Below are 18,481 nucleotides of genomic sequence, written 5' to 3'. Positions count from 1 at the left end.
TTTTCTTCCACCCGTGTTTCCCCACACATCAACAGGCAGAAAATGGAAACTAACTGGAGGATTCACAAGCATTTCCAACATAAAAGAACTCATATCTGAGCAACAGGGCTTGCCTGTTTGCCATGGTGAGGTGACCTCCTTGCCCATCTCTAAGCACGCAGCATCCCACTGACTGATGCTTGCAGCAGTATCATCCTACACGAGCCCCATCCCTGTCACGGTGAGCAGACTGCTGTCCTGAAGCAGTCCCAAACTGGTTCAATGAAGAGTGTCATGGAATGGCACCTCCTGGTAGAATACAGCTGAACCGTCTGCCTGCCACCAGCCCCGCATGGGGTCGTGGGGGCACCTTAGGTACGGTTCAACAGGAGGCTCCTGTGGTACTACAGCCTGTCCCTGTCACACAGCATCCCCCACCCCGCCCGCGATGGTGCCGTCCCTTTGGCCCCGTTCCCCCCGTCCCGGAGAAGTTGGTCCGGCCCTGCGCACTTCCTGCTTGCGCCGGGCCTGCTTCCGGTGTCCGCCCTCCGGCCGCTCCCGCTGCCGCGATGCTGCTGCTGTGGCGGTCCCGCTGCCTCGGCCGGGCGGTGGGCCGCTCGCTGCGCGCCCTCCGGCAGGTACTGCCCGCCGCGGGGACCTGCATCGGCCGCGGGGAGGGAGGAACGAGAGGGCGGCGGTTGGGCGGGCGGGGACGGCGGCGCCAAGGACACCGGGACTCGTCCCCCGCTTTACCCCCCCCCACCCCCCGCCCGCGGAGTACCGCGGCGCCGGACACACACACACACAGGGGCAGGGGTGGGCTGGGCGGCCTGGGCCGGGCGGCGGGGCTGATCCCCCCCAGGGGCCGGTGGGAGCGCAGTGCCCTCCCGCGCTCGGCGCCGCCGGGGCGGGTGCAGCTCCCCCCTGCCTCCCCGCCCGGGCAGGGCCCCGCAGCGCAGGGCGTCGGCTCGCCTGCGGCACCGGGCAGAGCTGACCGGCGGCGGAGCTGCCCAGAACCGCTGCTCTCGGGCTCCGCCGTCACCGCCTGTTGCTGCTTGCTGATTTAATTCTGTGCTCGGTTGTGGAAGCAGGCGTTGAAGCGATGCGGTGGCAGTAACCTGTGCCGGTGGAAGCTTGGGCTTGCAGAGTCTTGAACGGCCAGAGTCTGCTACTCACATCAGCACCGGCGCGCCTGCCGTTTTCTGACCGTTGGTCACATCTTCCGTCTAAATACTAAACATACATAGCTCTGTGTACATCTGTGTGTAAACGCATGCATATGCATACATACATCCACCTACCTACAGGAGGAAGAATATTACTTCCAGCTGACCAGCTGAAGCCTTACAACGTGAGATTTCATTTTGCCATTGTGTAAATGTAGGTGAGCAAGTGTTGGCAGCTCATTGTAATGTTGAAAATTTAAGCGTGTTATGCTGTTCTATGTTAAATACTCGTCTCTGGGCTCCACAGACAGATATGTCTTTATAAATGTGTGTGTATATATATATATATTTGTATATCTCTATAACTGCACTATAAAGCCTATATATTGTTATATATGTATGTAGATACAAATTGATTATAGTGCAGTTAAAAACAAGCTTATTTGAGAGGCATTTTAACAATATTTAACCTTTGTTAGCACTCAGTGGTTCTGTGTAATTATAAAGAATGGGGGGGGGAACCCAGATGGAGTATTCAAACCTCTTACAAAGCTAGTCTGCAAATCAGGAGGGTATAGGTGAGCACTAGGAAAGGGAGATAATTTTTGTTAATCTGTTAGATGTACTGGAAAAGTTGAGAAGTCAGGATGGTGGTGGTTGCTTTCCATTTGAGTAGGGGTATGGGACATAAGTTTTGATGAAGGGGATAATACAGGCTTTCTGGAGAGACAGAAACACCAGAATTTGGCAAACAAAACAAAAATAAGGGTTGAATGGGAGAACAGTGGAGTCAGCAAGAAACAACAGGGTTAGGGAAGGGTTGGCCGGATTTTGATGATCTTGCAAAAGAGAACAAGGTCCTGGGTTCGGAAATGAGTTAGGAACCATGAACGTGCATCAGCTGCCTACATCTGAGAATGTAAAACTTGAGGTGGGTGGGGCAGCTGTTGAAGGATAACCCAAAAATGTCCTGAGAACAAGCCTGAAAAAAGATGGTTTGATCAGGAACTGCACTCAATGCTTTGAGAATCAAGTTGTTCTTTTTATCTGGAGAAGAGTTTGTGAAGAACTTTTTCTTCCCTGCTTGATCCTCTCCACATGCTGGAGGAGTTCTAAGCCTGTTGTCTTAGTAACAGTATCCTTTACTACTCATCATTGTTATCTCCATCCCATCTTAGCATCTGCCCTGCCAGTCTATAATTGCATTAAAATCCGTAGAAGAGGCGCAGTTGGTTTTTGTGTGCAGCAGTGGTTTGTGCTCATCGTTGTTGCTAAAAGTAGGAGCTGCTTTTCTTTGAAGAAGACTGGGCAGAAAAACCGATTGCTTCTTTGCTTGTCACCAGAGCTGCTTAGCACTGGGCTTCTGGTTGAAATTAACTCCTGTTCCGTTAATGTCCTTACCTGAAGTGGTCCCTGTTCTCACTGTTGGAGAGCAAATCTGTAGGTATACAGGCTGTTGCTTTAGCTGATGCGTTACATAATTTATTTCTGTGTGTAGTGAACTACTGGAAGGTGACCTCTCCTTGAAAGGTGTGGCCTGGGGCACTGTGTGCCCGGGTCACTTTGACATTGGTTGTAAAAGCAATTCTGAGAAGTCATGTGAAACATGGGGGAAAAATTAATCACTTGGTACATGAGTGAGTCACTAGCTAATTAGACCAAGACTTACTTCTCCAAGTGAAGGCTGGCTGTTTAAAGTGACCCAAAGTGCAAATGCTAGCTAGAAAATCTAAATGTGTCCGTTTTCACTGAAGAAATGCCAACATCAGGCAGAGGGCAGATTTAGCCAGGTGATATCAGGAACAGATGCAATCACAGCAATCCCTTCAGCGAAACAGGGAACAGGAAACAGTGTTGTTAGCCATCTCCCAGAGCTGCACTGAGCATCTTCAAGGTACTGTAGTTAAGAGATGGACACACAGCAGTTCTGCAGAACAAAAGACAGAGAAGTCTCAGTATCTTTTACTAATGGCTTCCTCCACACATTAGAGCTCTTGCCCTCATTTTTTAACCTAAAAGACAAGCATAGAGTGATAGCTTTTTTTTTTCTTAGTTCTGCAGGACTTGCGGAATACACACTTGGCACCTTTCATGGAACAGAGCTGCAGATGTGTTTTCTCACAATAATTTAAGGACAGGCCTTCTAAACCTTTTTAACTTTACACTGAACTGGTCATGAGCAAATAAAATTGCCTCTTTGTGCTTCAGTCTGTTGCTGATCCCCATTATTAACAAGTTATTTTCTGGGATGCTAGGAATACCTTTAACCACTTTTTTTATAAAACACACAGGAAAACATTCAGGGGCAGAGAGGAGCTCAGGTCACTTGATACTTTATCTGTGATTGACTACATATTGTCTGGGGCACTGTGGAAACTGGAAAGAATTTGATCAATACAGGAACTAATGTATGTGCTGAAGATTGTGGTGCTTTAGACACTTGGCCAAGCAGAGTTAAGTTGAAGTTCATTTTATTGATCCCAGCTCAGGGCTGGCTCTACACAAACCAGATCAGAGCTAGAAGAGGGCCAGTACTTAACCAAGATTAAGTGTTCATGATGACTGTACAGAGTCTGCACAGTGCTCCCTGTTTCCTTTCCCCAACCAGACCTAGGGCAGGGGATCCAGTGGGCCTGGCCAGAAGGCAGCTTTTCAGGACTGTCTCTCCCAGATTGTTGGTCCCTGCTGTGCTGGAGCTTCTGAGCTCTGCCAGACCAAGGCTCCTGTAGCAGGAGGTCAGCCCGGCTGCCTGCATCTGCAGCACAGCTGACCATAATCTTGTTGAATTGATGATCTGTCATTTAGTTGACTGTACGTTAAAATTCCAGAAGCCAAATCCATCAGTAAGTTTGGATAATTAAACTGTGAAGGCCAGTTCCAGGCTTGCCAGTAATTTTATGGTATGAAGTGTTCATTAAATATTTTTTTGCATTCTGCATACACACCGTCTACAGCACTTAGTCCTGCAGACAGTGTGACAAGCTGAAGTATCTCTTTGATTCTTGATCTGTGTGTTGCCTTATCACACACACCTCCACAAATTATTTTGATAGTCAAGATCAGTTATATCCCATCCTGCTTGCTCTGGTTAAGCTGAAAGCAGGGCTTACCTGCAAACTTTCCTTCAGAGACACTGAAGATGTGACGTGTTTACCTCTTAGCTTAGCTGCTGGATAGGGGTACTTTGACCTGCTGAGTAGTTGCTGTTCCAAGCTGTTGTTCCAAATCATCAACTGCATTTTTGTCATGGTTACTGTGATATTTTCCTATAGCTTTTAAAGAGTTCTTAGGCTCTCCAGATCTGCTAGTTCTGCCAGAGAAATTTGTGATAACAATAGGGAAAGTAACTGGAATATCTTGAAATGTCTTTTGAGGAATGTTATGTGAAGCTAGGAGTGCAGTCAATGATGGCATGTGTATGAAGTGAAACATTGCCAGAAGATGGAATTCGTGGCTCACTGAAAGCAGTATAAATTTTGCCTTTGAGGGCAGTTCTGGCCTTCTGGAGTTCAGAGGCTCCATAGCCTTAAAACAAGCAAACAAACAAAAACCAGGTGCTGCATTCATGACTGCAGGAGCAAACATTATGGGATGTTTTGTCATCCTATCCAGTAGCTACCCTTGACCCTCTCATTCATAGCAAATTCTATCGAATTAGTCTTTAGAAATCTGTTCCTTCTTTAAGAGGAAAATGTGCATGAGAAGGTCAAAACAGCTGGAGCCACAACTGAAAGCCAAGTGCATCAGGTTTAACATCACTCTGCAGGAAAGAAGGCAAAGCAAAAAGAAGGATGTAAATTCTCACCATCTCCCACTCTTGCAGCCTGGTGTAGTAGCATGCCTGCAGTCTGGAGTATGGGAATGGAGGGACCTGTCTCTCATCCGGGTCTTGTGGGAAAACCAAAGTTGTTCTAGGGTGGGTCTGTCTTTTTACAATACTGATAGTTCCTCTTCTCTCTGACAGGGGAACTGCACTCTGGCAAGATGCTCTCTGTCTGGTGAGTCTTACACTTTTATTTAATTTCAAACTGCCTAGACAAACTGGAGCTGATGATGGAAATGGGTAATAGGTTTGATTGTCAATCATGTAATGAAGAAACAGTGAAATGAGCTGTGTTTCCATGTGAGTGCCTCCCTTGCTGAATATACGTACTGTCTAATCCATTTGACTCTGGTAAAGACTTCACAGCAGCAGCACGGTGTGTTTCAAGCATTGCAGTGCTTGAAACACATACTGTTGCAGAGCCTAGCTCTCAAATAAACTCCTTTGAAAATGATGGGTGAATGTGAACTAACATGTCACATCTAGTATGCCTGTGAACTCCTCTTCAGTGCTTAAACTGGATTTTCCCAGAGCTCTGCTTTTTTTTTCCCTAGCTGTACTGTGTTTATATAACATGACATCACTCACTTCTGATTGCACTTTGAGAAACCAGTTTCATCTGCTTACCTTTTCCGGTTTCTAGAGCTCCAATGTCAGCTCTTCAGGAGGGGATGGTGTCAAAATTGTGTAGCTGAGGAAAATCAAGTGGGAAAATGGTTCTTCCTTCTGGCGTTATGTGATTGGGATAACTGTGTTCTCCACTTGCTGTGCTGACTCGCTTCAGGATCAGTCTGGAAAACTGCTCAGTGCCCTGAAAGAGATAAAGGACAGGAGATCAGTTTGTAATAAAACTTGCAGTGTCAGGGCATGTGAGCAGTGTGGGAAAGGGCAGTGGGGTGTGTGAAACCAGGAAGCTATACATGCAAGTACCTGCTCTGGGTTTTGGAAAAGGAAGTTCTTGGGACAGGGGTGAGCAGAGAATAAGGATGATGGTGGCTTGGTGCTGTGCCCTAAACCCTATGTTAAGTTCTTTTTTGACTCCTTACTCCTGTCCATGCAACTGTGAGGCTTCCTGGGGATGCCTCATAGGTGACTGATGCTTTGTTCCTATTAGGAACCCCTTTGTGTTAGGATAACTCAGCAGCAACTGAGGTTTTAGCATTCCTTTGTAGCTGTTTCCTGGGTTGGTTTGACTGGAGTAGCTGCTGCTTTGTTTGCCCTTTCCAAAGTTATCTTTATTAGCTTTGAGATCAAGATATAACTGTTTCTCCCATCTCTGTAAATCTAGATGAAGGCGAGACTACTGTTCCTGGCAAGCTCTGGGCAGGTCTGAAGGCACTGAGGTGGCTATATTGCCCACTTAGTCACAAGCTTCTTTCAGGCTGGACAGTGGTGTCCTCTGCACTCTTGTACCTGACAGGAACACTCACGGACTGGATAACATTCCTGTGGGGTAACACCATTTTCGTTCACAGGTGTGGCTGGGAGCCAGGGACTGGCTTATACGAACAGCAGGAAGCTTGTGTAAGTATCTCCAGGAAAGCCGTGATGGGGAAAGGCTGAAGCTGCTCTAGCCCTGATAAGATCTGGGGCCTGGAATGCAGAATATGGTTGGCTTTCATAAAATCCCTATGCACATTATAGGAGCTTGGAGCCAGCCCTAAGAAAATTTAGGGTTTTCAGGTCAGGATCTGTCATATGCTTAAAGAAAATGAGCTTTGTTCAAATACTGATGCAAGGAAGGGACAGGAATGAGGAGATTTGTGCTAAATGGATCTTTACCGTTTGATTATCTGACTAGAAGTTTTGTTTGCTCTGTGGTAGCCTCCTGGAGGCTACCATAGTCAGGAGAAGTGGAGTGGTCCAAGGAGCTGTTATTCATGTGGCATGATTTGCATTGCTGAGGTGGTCTTGTAAAAATGTATTTGGGGAAATAACTTTAAAGCATATCCATAAAAGCTTGCAAAGATGGTCTGTTTGCACTAAGTACCCTATGTTATAGGAAATGCTGAAGCACATTTTCTTCAGATTTCTAAAGGAGGTGTCAGTAGGTATTAAAAACATCCTTTGAACTGCTTGGGATTGCCAGCTCCTTATGAAGGGACATGATGGAAAGAAATAGCTGTCTCTGATGTGTTACCATTGGCAATGTATGGTGCTTTCTCTTTTTTTGGAGCAATCTAGCAACTTCTGTAGAGATGACAGTCCTGATGTGGAGGTAAAAAATGGTTATTGTGCTAGTCTTGGGCATAGGGTGGGCTGGCTAGGTCAGTGTTTAAACCACAGGGGTTCTTTTGGGTTCTCTCCCCTAAATTCTGATTCCATAAATGTCAGTTCTCACAGAGTTTCAGAGAGCACTAGTGATGGTAAGCTGTAATATTTCCTTTCATAGTGGGATTGTTGCAGCTTGAACAATAAGTAGGAGTCCTTTGGAACAAATAGACCAGAACTGCTGAGCAGCCTTTCAGATCAGTTAAGCAAACGTAAATTCTGAGCTTGAGCTTGGTGCCTGCAGCCTGCAAAGAAGCATGCTCCTGTGTTCACATCTTTCTCTTTTTGTGCAGAGTAAATAGCTCCAGTGTCTTCACTGTCCGTTACTTCAGAACCACTGCAGTACGTAGTAAGTAAAAAGTCAGAGGAGTCAGTGGGATGGCTCTTGTGCTACCTGTTGCTGTCCTGGCAACAGCTGAAGCTCTTCTGTCCTAGGCCCAGTGCTCTCCCACCTTGATGGTTGGCTGAGGGTTTATATTCCAGGGCCCTAAAGACTTTTATCTGGTGTTCCTGTCACAGTGTGCCTTTCAGTTCGATGGGGGTTTGTTCTGTTGTGTTTAAATGTTATTCAGTATTGAAGCAAGGAGAAGGTCTGTTGACCTACACCCTCTGCTAGAGTCCTGATGACAAGAGTGAAGCAACGGCATAAGTTTTGAGCTCTGAGTGTGTTCAAGTCTGTCTCTCTCTCTCACAGGGGATGACGTGGTTACGGTGAACACACCAGCCTTTGCAGAGTCAGTCACAGAAGGAGATGTCAGGTGGGAGAAAGGTGAGCAGTTGCCTCTGAAATTCTCAGCACTGGTACTGCTGCACTGGACAGATTGGGTTCACTGGCTGACAGCCTGCTCTGTGCCCTTCAGTCTGTGACAGAAGGGAGATGTTAATTGCACATCTCCTAAGGGGTAAAGATTGAAGTTACTATTTCAGTACTTCTCTGTCATGGATGATGTTGGGTGAAGGGTGATGCCTCAACTGGAATTGGACTGACTAGGCATTATATTAATTGAGCTAGACTTCTCTTTAGAAGTCACAAAGAACTGGAGTTAGAAAAGTCTGGTTTAGTGGGGGAGGTAGCTGTGGATTAAGAGCATGGCCAGAGCATGACTCCCTCCTCACAGTGGTCTTCATATCTTATCATTCAGCTGTTGGAGACACAGTGGCAGAAGATGAAGTGGTGTGTGAAATTGAAACAGACAAGGTAAGAGTTTTCATAGAATCACAGAATGGTTTGAGCTGGAAAGAAACTTAAATATCATCTAGTTCTACCCCCCTGCCATGGGCAGGGACAACTTCCACTAGACCAGGTTGCTCAAAGCCACAACTTTTGGACCAAACCTTTTTGTAGTTTCATAATAGGTACACTGTATGGCTCCTCTAATGCCAAGAGCTCCTAGAGCCTGCACGCCCTGCCTCTGTCTCCTGCTCCCTTCATGGAGAAAAGCTTTTCTCATCTAGTGTGAAAGCTGACTGTGCCTTAAGTGAGAATTCTTTCTCAACTCTTCCTTCCTCATGCATTTGATGAAGCATATTAAGATATTTGCTGGAGCTGCAGTTTCCCTGCTCCTTCCAATTTTGATGCTCTAAGCTTTGAAACCTGTTTGTGTTTAAACAAAGGAGAATTCTGCAGAGCCATAGGATGTCTTCACATGGCTGTAAATTTACCCTTTAAATTTACTCACTCCTTAAAAGAATCTTAAGCTTTGAAGTTCTTGCTGAAGCTGCCTGCCAAGTTCTGCTTCCATTGTTGCTGTCAGGAAGATGCTGACAGCAGGTCAATTCTTGATTGTACCCTGAAGCAGGAAGGTCAGGCTGTACATTACAATGCCACCATCTCCTAAAACTTCTATGTATTGGCACAAAATTCTGCTCTTGGGCACTTGTTCTCCATCCAGTGGTTGGGAAAATTCCACTGGTTTTCCTTTTTGCAGACATCAGTGCAAGTTCCAGCTCCAGCAGCTGGTGTGATTGAAGCCCTTCTGGTACCTGATGGTGGCAAAGTGGAAGGGGGGACACCTCTGTTCAAACTCAGGAAAACTGGAGGTGAGTCATGCAAGTTATTGCACAGTTCTTCCTGTTTCCACCAATCTTTTTTCTTAAGATAGAAACAAGGTATTTAAAGGGATCCTGAGAGACAGTAAATGCTTTCTCCATCTGCATCTGCAGTTGGAAGAAAATACTTCTGTTGTCCAAACATAATTGTAGTTCTTCTGAGGGGGAACTTTTCTTCTGCTTCCTCTGTAGGAAACTGCAACTCTAAGCTAAAATTATGTGAGAATTCTCCTGTATAACTCCCTTCTCCATCCTCTTCTCTTTAGCATCCAGTCTCCTGCACAGTGAGGAGATCTAGGGTGTCAATGAGTAAAACACTTTCATCATGGGATCCTCTTGTGGTGGCCTCTGTCAGTCCAATAGTTCTGAGAACTGTAAAGCACTCTGCCAGAGGGTTAACTTTTATCAAGTTGGTTGGACTCAGGGACAGCTGACAGTGGAGGCCATCATTGCCCTTACCATGATTCTTCCTTGTCTTTCAGCTGCTCCTGCCAAGGCCAAACCAGCAGCAGCTCCTCCTCCTCCTCCTGCAGCCCCTGAACCTGTAGCTGCAGCTGCTCCTCCCCCTGCTGCAGCACCAATTCCCACTACAATGCCACCAGTGCCGCCTACACCAGCGCAGCCCATCGACAGCAAACCAGGTGAGACAGCAGCTGTTTTCTCCTATTTTCAAGCCTCTCTTCCTTAAGGAGCGTATGTAAGGTTAAAGAGAGCAAATAGTCTAGCATTTATGGTGAAGGCCCCCCTGCCCTGTTGTCCTGCATGCTCCATTTGGAGAGCTCAGCTATGCCTGAAACCTGCCCAGCCCAGTTCAAGACTGCTTCCACACTGTGTTGCTTGAGCAAGGAGCTCAAATGGGCTTTTTACCTCAGGGCATTTTGTGATCAAGCCCTGACTTCCCTTTTTGACTGATGTGTTCTTTACCCTCAGTGTCTGCGGTGAAGCCAGCGGCAGCCCCTCCTGGGGAGGCAGCGCCCAGCAAAGGTGCCAGATCAGAGCATAGGGTAAGCTGTGGGAGTAGTGGCCTGGCCAGCACTTCTGTTGCTGAGTGACAGTCTGTTCTGGCATCAGCTTTGAGCTACCTAGATGTGTCCGTATCTACCTGTTCACACCCAGCTCAGTGGGGCTGTGACAGATGGGGAAGTTCTCTACATGAGGGCTCCACTTAGTGGGGTGGAGGAAGAGACAGGTCCAGTCTGACACAGTCAAAAGTCTTGTCTCGAGCTCTGCTGATCAAGCACAGAAGGCTCCGTGTGATCTGGTTGGTCTGTCCACAAGCCCTCAGCAAAGGGCTGAGGCTGCTGCACCTACCTTGTGCATGGTTAAGAGAACATGGCTGGGCAGCCTGCTTTCTTAGCAGTCTTGCTCTTCTCATGTTAGTCTCATGCTGGAAACCCATGTGTGCTTGGAGGTCCTAAGGAACATGTAGGTCAGAAGTAATTACACTGTGATGCAGTTCAGCACGGCTTTTCAAATGAACTGTGAGTTGAGCTGGGCAGCTCCATAGTGGAATCGACTCCTCAGCCTGTCATGCTCCTCATGGAGACCTGGAGTGAAAACCTTGGCCCTAGGCATCTATTACTAGTCAACAAAATGGCAAGAACAAGAGTCTTTTGAGTTTCTTGTGCTTTATCCCCCTTGGATGAGCTTGAGGCAGCTTCTGCTTATATCTTTTTAATTTTCAGGTGAAAATGAACAGGATGCGCCAGCGTATTGCTCAGCGGCTGAAGGAGGCTCAGAATACTTGTGCCATGCTGACCACTTTCAATGAGATTGATATGAGGTGAGGAGCAGACCTCTTTCCCTTTATGAGCAACAATAGATGTAGGCAGTCATCTTTACCTACCAGTCAAGACCTTGCTGATTCTCTTTGGAAAGATTGCCCATCTTTTGGGACCTCTTTCTTAGGTGTGTACCACTGTCTGCGCAGCTTCATCAGGGCTATGCTGGGGTTGTGGTGTGAGGGATGCATAGCTTCCTAATGGCCTTTCATTCCTTGGGAGTCATCCACTGGTTGTGAAAGGGGCAGTCTGGTTCCTTATCTGTGTGCTTCTTGGTTAAGGACTGGTGAATGTTGAGCAGAAGAGCAGAAGTGACTGGTATCACTTGTATAGTGGCTGTCAGAAGGCAGCAAGTTGTATCATCTGCTTTCTGCCACCCCATCAGATTACTGCTTTTGGAGGTGGGCATATTTAGGTTCCAATAAGGTGGTTCCCCAGGGCTCATCAGCCTTTCAGGTGAGCATTACATAGGTCTGAGGCCTTTGCTGTCGGACGGTGCAGGTTTCCAGAGGCAGGCTAGCATCCTTACCCATCCGCTCTGGGCAGGTGGGGGGTCTTCTGACTCAAGTGCTTGCATGGACTGAATGCACTAATGGCTTTGGAGGGTGGGCAGCTTATGTTACAGTGCATTAAGGGGAAATTGTGCCCAAATCAAATTGCCTTGTGAAATCCTATTCGGCTCCTTAAGACAAAACATGTAAATATTTGGGTCTCAGAACAATAAGGCTGGCAAAATAGTCTTGATTGGAGGGGAAGTGCTGCAGCTTTATCTCCTCTCAGAGGCTTATTGAGGTGTCGCTTTACGCTGGCCTCGGGCTCTCATTGCATCTGGTAATCTGGTTTTGGATCGATTGCTGTGAGGTTGACTCATGAGGACCTGTGCTGGGGCCTCCTGCTTCCCATGGGGGTCAGTGTCTGAAAGGAGGAAGCCATAATGAGCCGGTTTTGTAGCAAACCTCATCCCCATTGCTGCAGTCCTTGTGTCTTGGGAGCCACTAATGTCTTTGGGTGGTAATCTTAGCCCTAAACAAGGTTAGGCGCAGGAAAACAAACACTCCAGACCATGGAGAACCCTGCCCCTAGCTGAAATTGTCTCTTCAAATACTCGAGGTCTCTAGAGGGGGAAAGGGACCATGCAATTCCAACGCATCTGGTACTAGCCTGGCATAGATAGAGGTTGTAGCCATAGATTTGTTGACTTTCTGTAAATGGCCCCAGTTCTGATAAATAAAACAGTGGGGAAACACGATTAGTCTGGTTAAGGGCTGTGGGTGGGCTGGCACCCACTGCCATAGCAGCTGGAAAGATTTCTTTCATGTTCAATCAACTCCCAAAGCCAGAGAGTTGGGTATGGAGGCATCATTGTGCTGTCTGGTGCTGGACTTGCATGATGACTGATGTCCTTTTCCTCAATCACCATGTGTGTCTTCTCTCCTCTTGGCATTTCCTGGTTTTTAACCCTTCTGGGGCTGGCACAGCCTTAGCTGCAGTTGCTGTCTGTGGTGCCACACTGCTGTCAGCACTGGTGTCTCCTGAGAACTGGAAGCAATATCAGGCCTAAGCACAAAATAGGCCATGTCCCATCTTGCTTTTGTGCTCGGGAGTGTGGGCCATGCAGGCTAACCCTGTCCTGTTGAGTCTGTGGTCCAAGTCCAGCTCCTGTTAGATCCTTTGGCAGGGGCTTTAGAGCTACCTTCAGCCCACTTCAGCTATGATGCTTGAAGGATATTTCAGCAGACTGAGGTGGTTGGTGAAGGTTTGCAGTCCTAGGGGATGGCACTGAAATCTATTACAGAGCAAGGGAACAGTGTTTTCTTGGACTCCCTGCTGACCAGTGTTGCCGTGTGTTTTACAGCAACATCCGGGAGATGAGAGCTATACACAGGGATCCCTTCCTGAAAAAGCACAACCTGAAGCTAGGTTTCATGTCAGCTTTTGTGAAAGCTGCAGCTTTTGCTCTGCAGGACCAGCCCGTTGTGAATGCAGGTGAGTTGCCTGTCTCACCAGTGAACATGGCAGAGTGGGGGAAAGCAGGTAACCAGGTCCATGGTGAGGCAAGTAGTTTGGACAAGCAAGTCAGACAGGAAGAAGGAGGACAGTCCTACTTGCTGTAGCTGATTTTCTAGAGCCGTTTATATAGGGGGAGCACAGCTTGCCAAGAGCTGCTCTATTAGATAGGGATTGCCTGGAGTCAGGCTGGGGCCTTGCATGTGCAGTCTGCAGAAGGCAGAGCCAGCAGACTCTGCATGTTGGTGCAGAGGTGCCTGCTGCAGGTGCAGTGCAGTTCCTGGGAGGTGTCAAGGGACTTTCTCAACACAGAAGAGAATAACCAAGGGGATGTCTGAGGGAGACTGAGGGTGCAGAGCACTGGAACAGACTGCCAGAATTACAGTTTCGTGGCTGCTTCTGGCCTGTTGAGCCCTTGATCTTGCGTACTGTATGTGCGACACATCTTTTTTTCTCCTTCTAGTGATTGATGACACAACCAAAGAGATTGTGTACAGGGACTATGTGGACATCAGTGTTGCTGTAGCAACTCCCCGGGTAGGTACCTTGGCTGTTTTGTCTGTGCTTCCTGCAGCCTCAGGTCTAGGTTGGTCATGTAGTTTGAGCCAATTCAGTTTGAGCTCTGCTGCAGCAGAAATTTACTGATGAGGCTGATTTTCTAAATGATGCATCTGAGACATTGTGGACTGCTGAGATGGGGTTTGGAAGAAGATGGAGGACCAAGAATACTCTTCCACTGTAGTAGGAGATATAATAACAAGGCCAGTAAAGATCTCAGTGGCTAATGAGCAGAGCCAGGTTAGGGAAACTGTTTTTTTTCATGGACCCATGAGGATGTGGAATAGACAGTAAAAGCTTTGCATGTCCTGTCCCAAGGCTAATGCTGCTGTGTTGTTCCACCTTTTCTGTAAATGAAATTGCTGATTCAGAGATGTTCTTGTCCAGGTAGAATATGGAATGGAGATGAAGATACTGAATTAATTAGTTCTGTTGTGAGGCTTTGGCCAGGCTTGGACAGGACTGAAACTGTCACTGCTCCCAAAGTCTAGAGAAGTACCAGCATAAAGGGATTCCACTCTTCTCACAGAGAAAGAGGTGGCAGCTGAATTCTGCCCAGAGCCTCACCTGCCTTTGTGAATGTGGAGCTGGATCCAGACAGACCTGGTTGATTTTATGGGACAGGCTTACAAGGCAAAGATGAGGTCTCATTTATGGAGTCAGCCCTTAGTGTGTGTCATGCCCAGCTTCCCGGCCAGCTGCCAGGGTGCAAGGCAGCTCTGCCAACTACCTGCTGTGTGCTGAGCAGGAGGCAGGAATGCTGCTGGGCTGAGGCCAGGCTCCTGCCTGGAGCAGTTGTCTGTGTGGCACTGGAGTGAATTAGCTGATCATGCGCTTTGCTTCTCCCTAGGGTCTTGTGGTCCCTGTCGTTAGGAATGTAGAAAACATGAACTATGCTGACATTGAGCGTGCTATCTACGAGCTGGGGGAGAAGGTAAGGAAAGTTGGAGCTTTTTCTGAAAAGGGTGGAGAGGAATGGAAAGAACGGGGGGTGCTGGACAGGCATGAATTGTTTCGGTCCCTCTGTTGTCGTCATCTCTGACCTCTGACACACTGACTTGTGCTGTGGGGAGTGATCCAGTTACATCTGTAGCTGTGCCTGTGCCTTACAGGACGGGGCTATTTACTTGTTGCCTTTCCAGAAGACTGCAAACTATGCATTAGCGTCTTCATCTCTGTCTTTAGAGGCCATGGCTGAACTGCCCTGGGGTAGAAGTCTCTGTCTCCTGCAAAAGCAGGAGTTGGAAGGAGAGAATCTTTCCCCAAAGCCAGTAAATATTCAGACCTAGCAACAGGATACATTTTCAAGTAATTGGTTCTAGTTTTCAGCTGAACAGATCAATAAGTGAAGCTCTTGCCATCAGCATTTATTCCTGGAGAGAGCAAATGTCCAAACCCTCATGCTTTGCCTTCTGATTTGTGTGGCTTTCTAAGACCTTACTTTTTCTTCTAGGCACGGAAGAATGAACTGGCCATTGAAGACATGGATGGTGGCACTTTCACAATCAGCAATGGAGGGGTTTTTGGGTCACTCTTTGGGACACCTATCATTAACCCACCCCAGTCTGCCATATTAGGCATGCATGCCATCTTCGACAGGCCTGTGGCTGTGGGAGGCAAGGTAGGTGGAGCTGCACAGGAGGTGTCAGTGAACAGAGGAGAAGGCTCAGTGGGATAAGGACTGTAGCCCACATGCTTTTTCTAGGGGGTTGGTGTCAACTTCTGAAAGGCTTTGCTGTGAATGAGGAGCAGAGACTAATGGATGTAGGGCAGCTTTGATGGCACCAGTACTTGCCTGAGGTGTGCAGGATGTGCTTGTCCTGTCTGTGATGGGGAGAACTGGATAATCAATCTGCTTAGGTGTGAGGAGGATGCTGTAGCCTTTGTGACAGAGAACAGCTCCAGAAAGGGCCCTAGTCTTGTACGCTGTGGACCCAGCCTGGGTGATGGTCAGTGCCTGGGTGAGTGAGTGGATAGGTAATCCTGCCAAGCAGGACACATCCAAGAGGGTCTGAGCCCTGGATTCAGGGTAGGAAAAAGCCTGTAGAGGGCATTGTGTCCACGGTAGGGCTGAGCTCACTGATGTCTAATTCTCCCTTTCAGATCGAGGTGCGGCCCATGATGTACGTGGCACTGACGTATGATCACCGGCTCATTGATGGCAGAGAGGCAGTGACCTTCCTGCGCAAGATCAAGGCAGCGGTGGAGGATCCCCGCGTGCTCCTGCTCGACCTGTAGAGCAGCCTCACCCCCACGCAACCCACCCAGGGCAGGGCCGCAGCACCGGCAGGGCCAATGCAGGGCATTCAGGAACTGGCAGGGGTCATTCCAGTCTCCCTCCCTCCGCTGTGATCGGAGCTGTCCCAGAGGGAATTGTGGGGATAGCTCCTACCTCCTCTCCTATTTTGTTTAGCAAAGGTTCATTTTCTCACGAGGGTTGCTATGCAGTGGGCCAACCACTGTTTGGCACTGCCTTTCCAGACCTGTCTGTATGACATCCTCTCCCTCACAACACCAAACTCTTACCTCTAGCTTGTCCTGTACCACTGGAAACTGCTTGCTGCTGCTGTGCTAGGGTACCCTTCCCTGCCACTCCAAGGTGCGTTCAGCTTTATTTCCTAGCACTGAGGTTCCTGGGAGGGAGAGGAGAGGAAAGGCTAATCTTATGTCCCTGTTTTGCTTTAAAGTATTTCACACTCATCTGCCGTGCAAGGGCAGTCTGGGGACCTGCAGGCTGCTTGCAGCAGAGGGTTTGATCAGAGCCGGGCTTGAGGTAGGTGTCATGCCTCTGGCAGTGCCCTCTGCAGACAGGCACGCAGTGGTGGCAGCTCCCCTGTTTTCCCTTGGAGATTGATTGTCTCTCTCCAGCCCAGTCACTGTGGCGTGAATGTTCATGTCCAGGTGGGCAGAGCCCATGACCTCTGTGGAGGTAGCACTGTTCCCTGCGGGGGGACAACCCTTTCACCATTACATGCCTGACATGGGGGTAAGAACCAGCCCCCAGCAGCTGTCCTTGAATCACAGCTCACTGATAGTGGATCCGACTGCTGGCTTCCTGCGTGCGAGGGCTTGGCCTGCTACCAGCACAGAGTGCTGGGGAGGGCCAGGGCTTTAACTGTAATGTATATCCCAGCCTGAGGATGCTGGTCTGGGGGGAGGGGGGCAGTCCTTAATCTGATAGCGCACACATGTATGGGGGACTGAGGGGGTTGCTAGTGCCTGCAGAGTCTATTACTCTTACCCTCTACACAGAACTTGTAACTAAAATATTTAACACAGCGGATTTTAAATGAAATAAAACTGGGCAATGGCTGCGAGGTGGGGTGTGTTTGGAGGGGGGTGGTGTGAGCAGCAGCTCCTGGGTGAGGACTTGGGCATCAGCTGCATCCCTAGTGTGATGTAAGAAGCATGTTACCTGGTGGTGTGAGAAAAGAGGAAATTAGGGCTGGGCCCATCGGTAGTGGTACTAAATTGAGGCTTCTCTGGCTGTGAACTCTGCTGTCCTCAAACTGTCTCTGGCACAGAATTGGCTCTTCCCAGCATAGATGAGGTTTTCAGGGCTGGAAATCATCCTTTTCTTGGTCTAGTAACAACTGTTGCAGATGGTTAGGAAATCCCAGTGTTTGCTAAGCAGCATGGTGGCCAAGAGGGAGACCTGGGGCAGGATCTTCAAAGTGCAGGTATGGAGCCAGGTTGTTTTTTCCCTGCTACAACAGGGAAGAGTTGTAAATCATGCAAGTGGTGATAAAGGCTGTTTGGGTTGCAGAGGGGGGAAGGAGGGAAGATCAAAGAACTGTAAAGCAAAAGCTGTCTGTGGTGCTGAGAGTGTTTCTCCAAGGAGCTGTCCCTGTTGGAACAGTATGAAGTCGTTCCTGGATCATAGCAGGGTTTTTCCAGCTCTGACATGAACTTTGGAGGGTGGTTTGCCCTTCCCAGCTATGAGTGAAGAAAGTACCCCCTTGTAACAGAAAATGATTGCACTCACAGCTGGCAAGCTGGCCACAGGGAGAGCAGTACCTAGGACTGGTTCTTGAATCTTCCTGGCAGCTAATGACAAACTGTATGTGGAGCCAGCTTTTCCCTGATTGTCCCTGGTTGAAGTAGAAGGTTGGGAGGAGTGGAAAAACCCCTTCCTTGTGCTGAAAAGGAAAGACAAAGACTACATGCTCTTCCATGAATGAATGGAGTGAAAGAGAAGGTTCTGATTAAGAATGCTGCTAGCACCCAGCCCTCCATGCTGGTTTAGGATACAGAGGGCCTATTTTGACTTTGCACATGAGCCTGGGGAAGGGCAATGCCTGTATTGTGTCTGGAGCTGCAATAAATGAGGTCTTTACCCAGGAAGTGAATGGACAGTCAAGCTCTTAAAATGATGCAGCCTAACAAACAGCTGTATTTACTCTGCAGTGCTGGGGCTTGCTTGCTGTAGAAGGGTCATGCAGCTGCCATGCTTGGAGCTTCATTGGTTTTGGCCTTTCTGGGTGACGCTGATGGCACTGTGTTGTGAGGAGCCAGGTTTGGCTTCCTCTGCTGAACCTCCCCTGAATCACAGGACAAGGCGGCTGGTGGCCGAAGGTGCAGGTTTGCTGCTCGAGGGTTCGGCCACTGCATGCTGCACTAGAGAGGGGAGGCCCCAGGCTTAGCTGCTCCTGCTGAGGCATAAGTGCTCAGCTTCCTGTTAGCCCTCTTGCTTCTGCACATCCCTTGAGGTGTCCCCTGCCTCTGTTGGGTGATGAGTGTCTCTCAGGCTCTGCTTCCCTCTGGTGGACAACCGCTCCTGCTGCTGCTTGAGAGCCAGACCGAGTCAGCCAGGAGCCGAGTGGTTCTGCTGGTGGTTGTGGCAAGCA

General features: G+C 48.5%; 1 protein-coding gene across 1 annotated transcript; it reads left to right on the top strand.

Moving 5' to 3' along the window:
- Nucleotides 1-548: 548 nt before the first annotated feature.
- Nucleotides 549-17,978, top strand: DLST (dihydrolipoamide S-succinyltransferase). Its single transcript, XM_034062005.1, has 15 exons — nt 549-617; nt 5,110-5,143; nt 6,444-6,492; nt 7,533-7,588; nt 7,934-8,008; nt 8,382-8,437; nt 9,168-9,279; nt 9,771-9,929; nt 10,219-10,292; nt 10,974-11,071; nt 12,925-13,055; nt 13,540-13,613; nt 14,485-14,568; nt 15,088-15,255; nt 15,738-17,978. Exons 1-15 carry the CDS (start codon nt 549-551, stop codon nt 15,870-15,872), a joined length of 1,374 nt encoding a protein of 457 aa, XP_033917896.1. The 3' UTR covers nt 15,873-17,978.
- Nucleotides 17,979-18,481: the final 503 nt, after the last annotated feature.

This window comes from Melopsittacus undulatus, chromosome 4 (assembly GCF_012275295.1).
Source record: "Melopsittacus undulatus isolate bMelUnd1 chromosome 4, bMelUnd1.mat.Z, whole genome shotgun sequence".
In the NCBI taxonomy this organism is placed as follows: Eukaryota; Metazoa; Chordata; class Aves; order Psittaciformes; family Psittaculidae; genus Melopsittacus; species Melopsittacus undulatus.
This window is presented reverse-complemented; position numbering and strand designations above follow the sequence as displayed.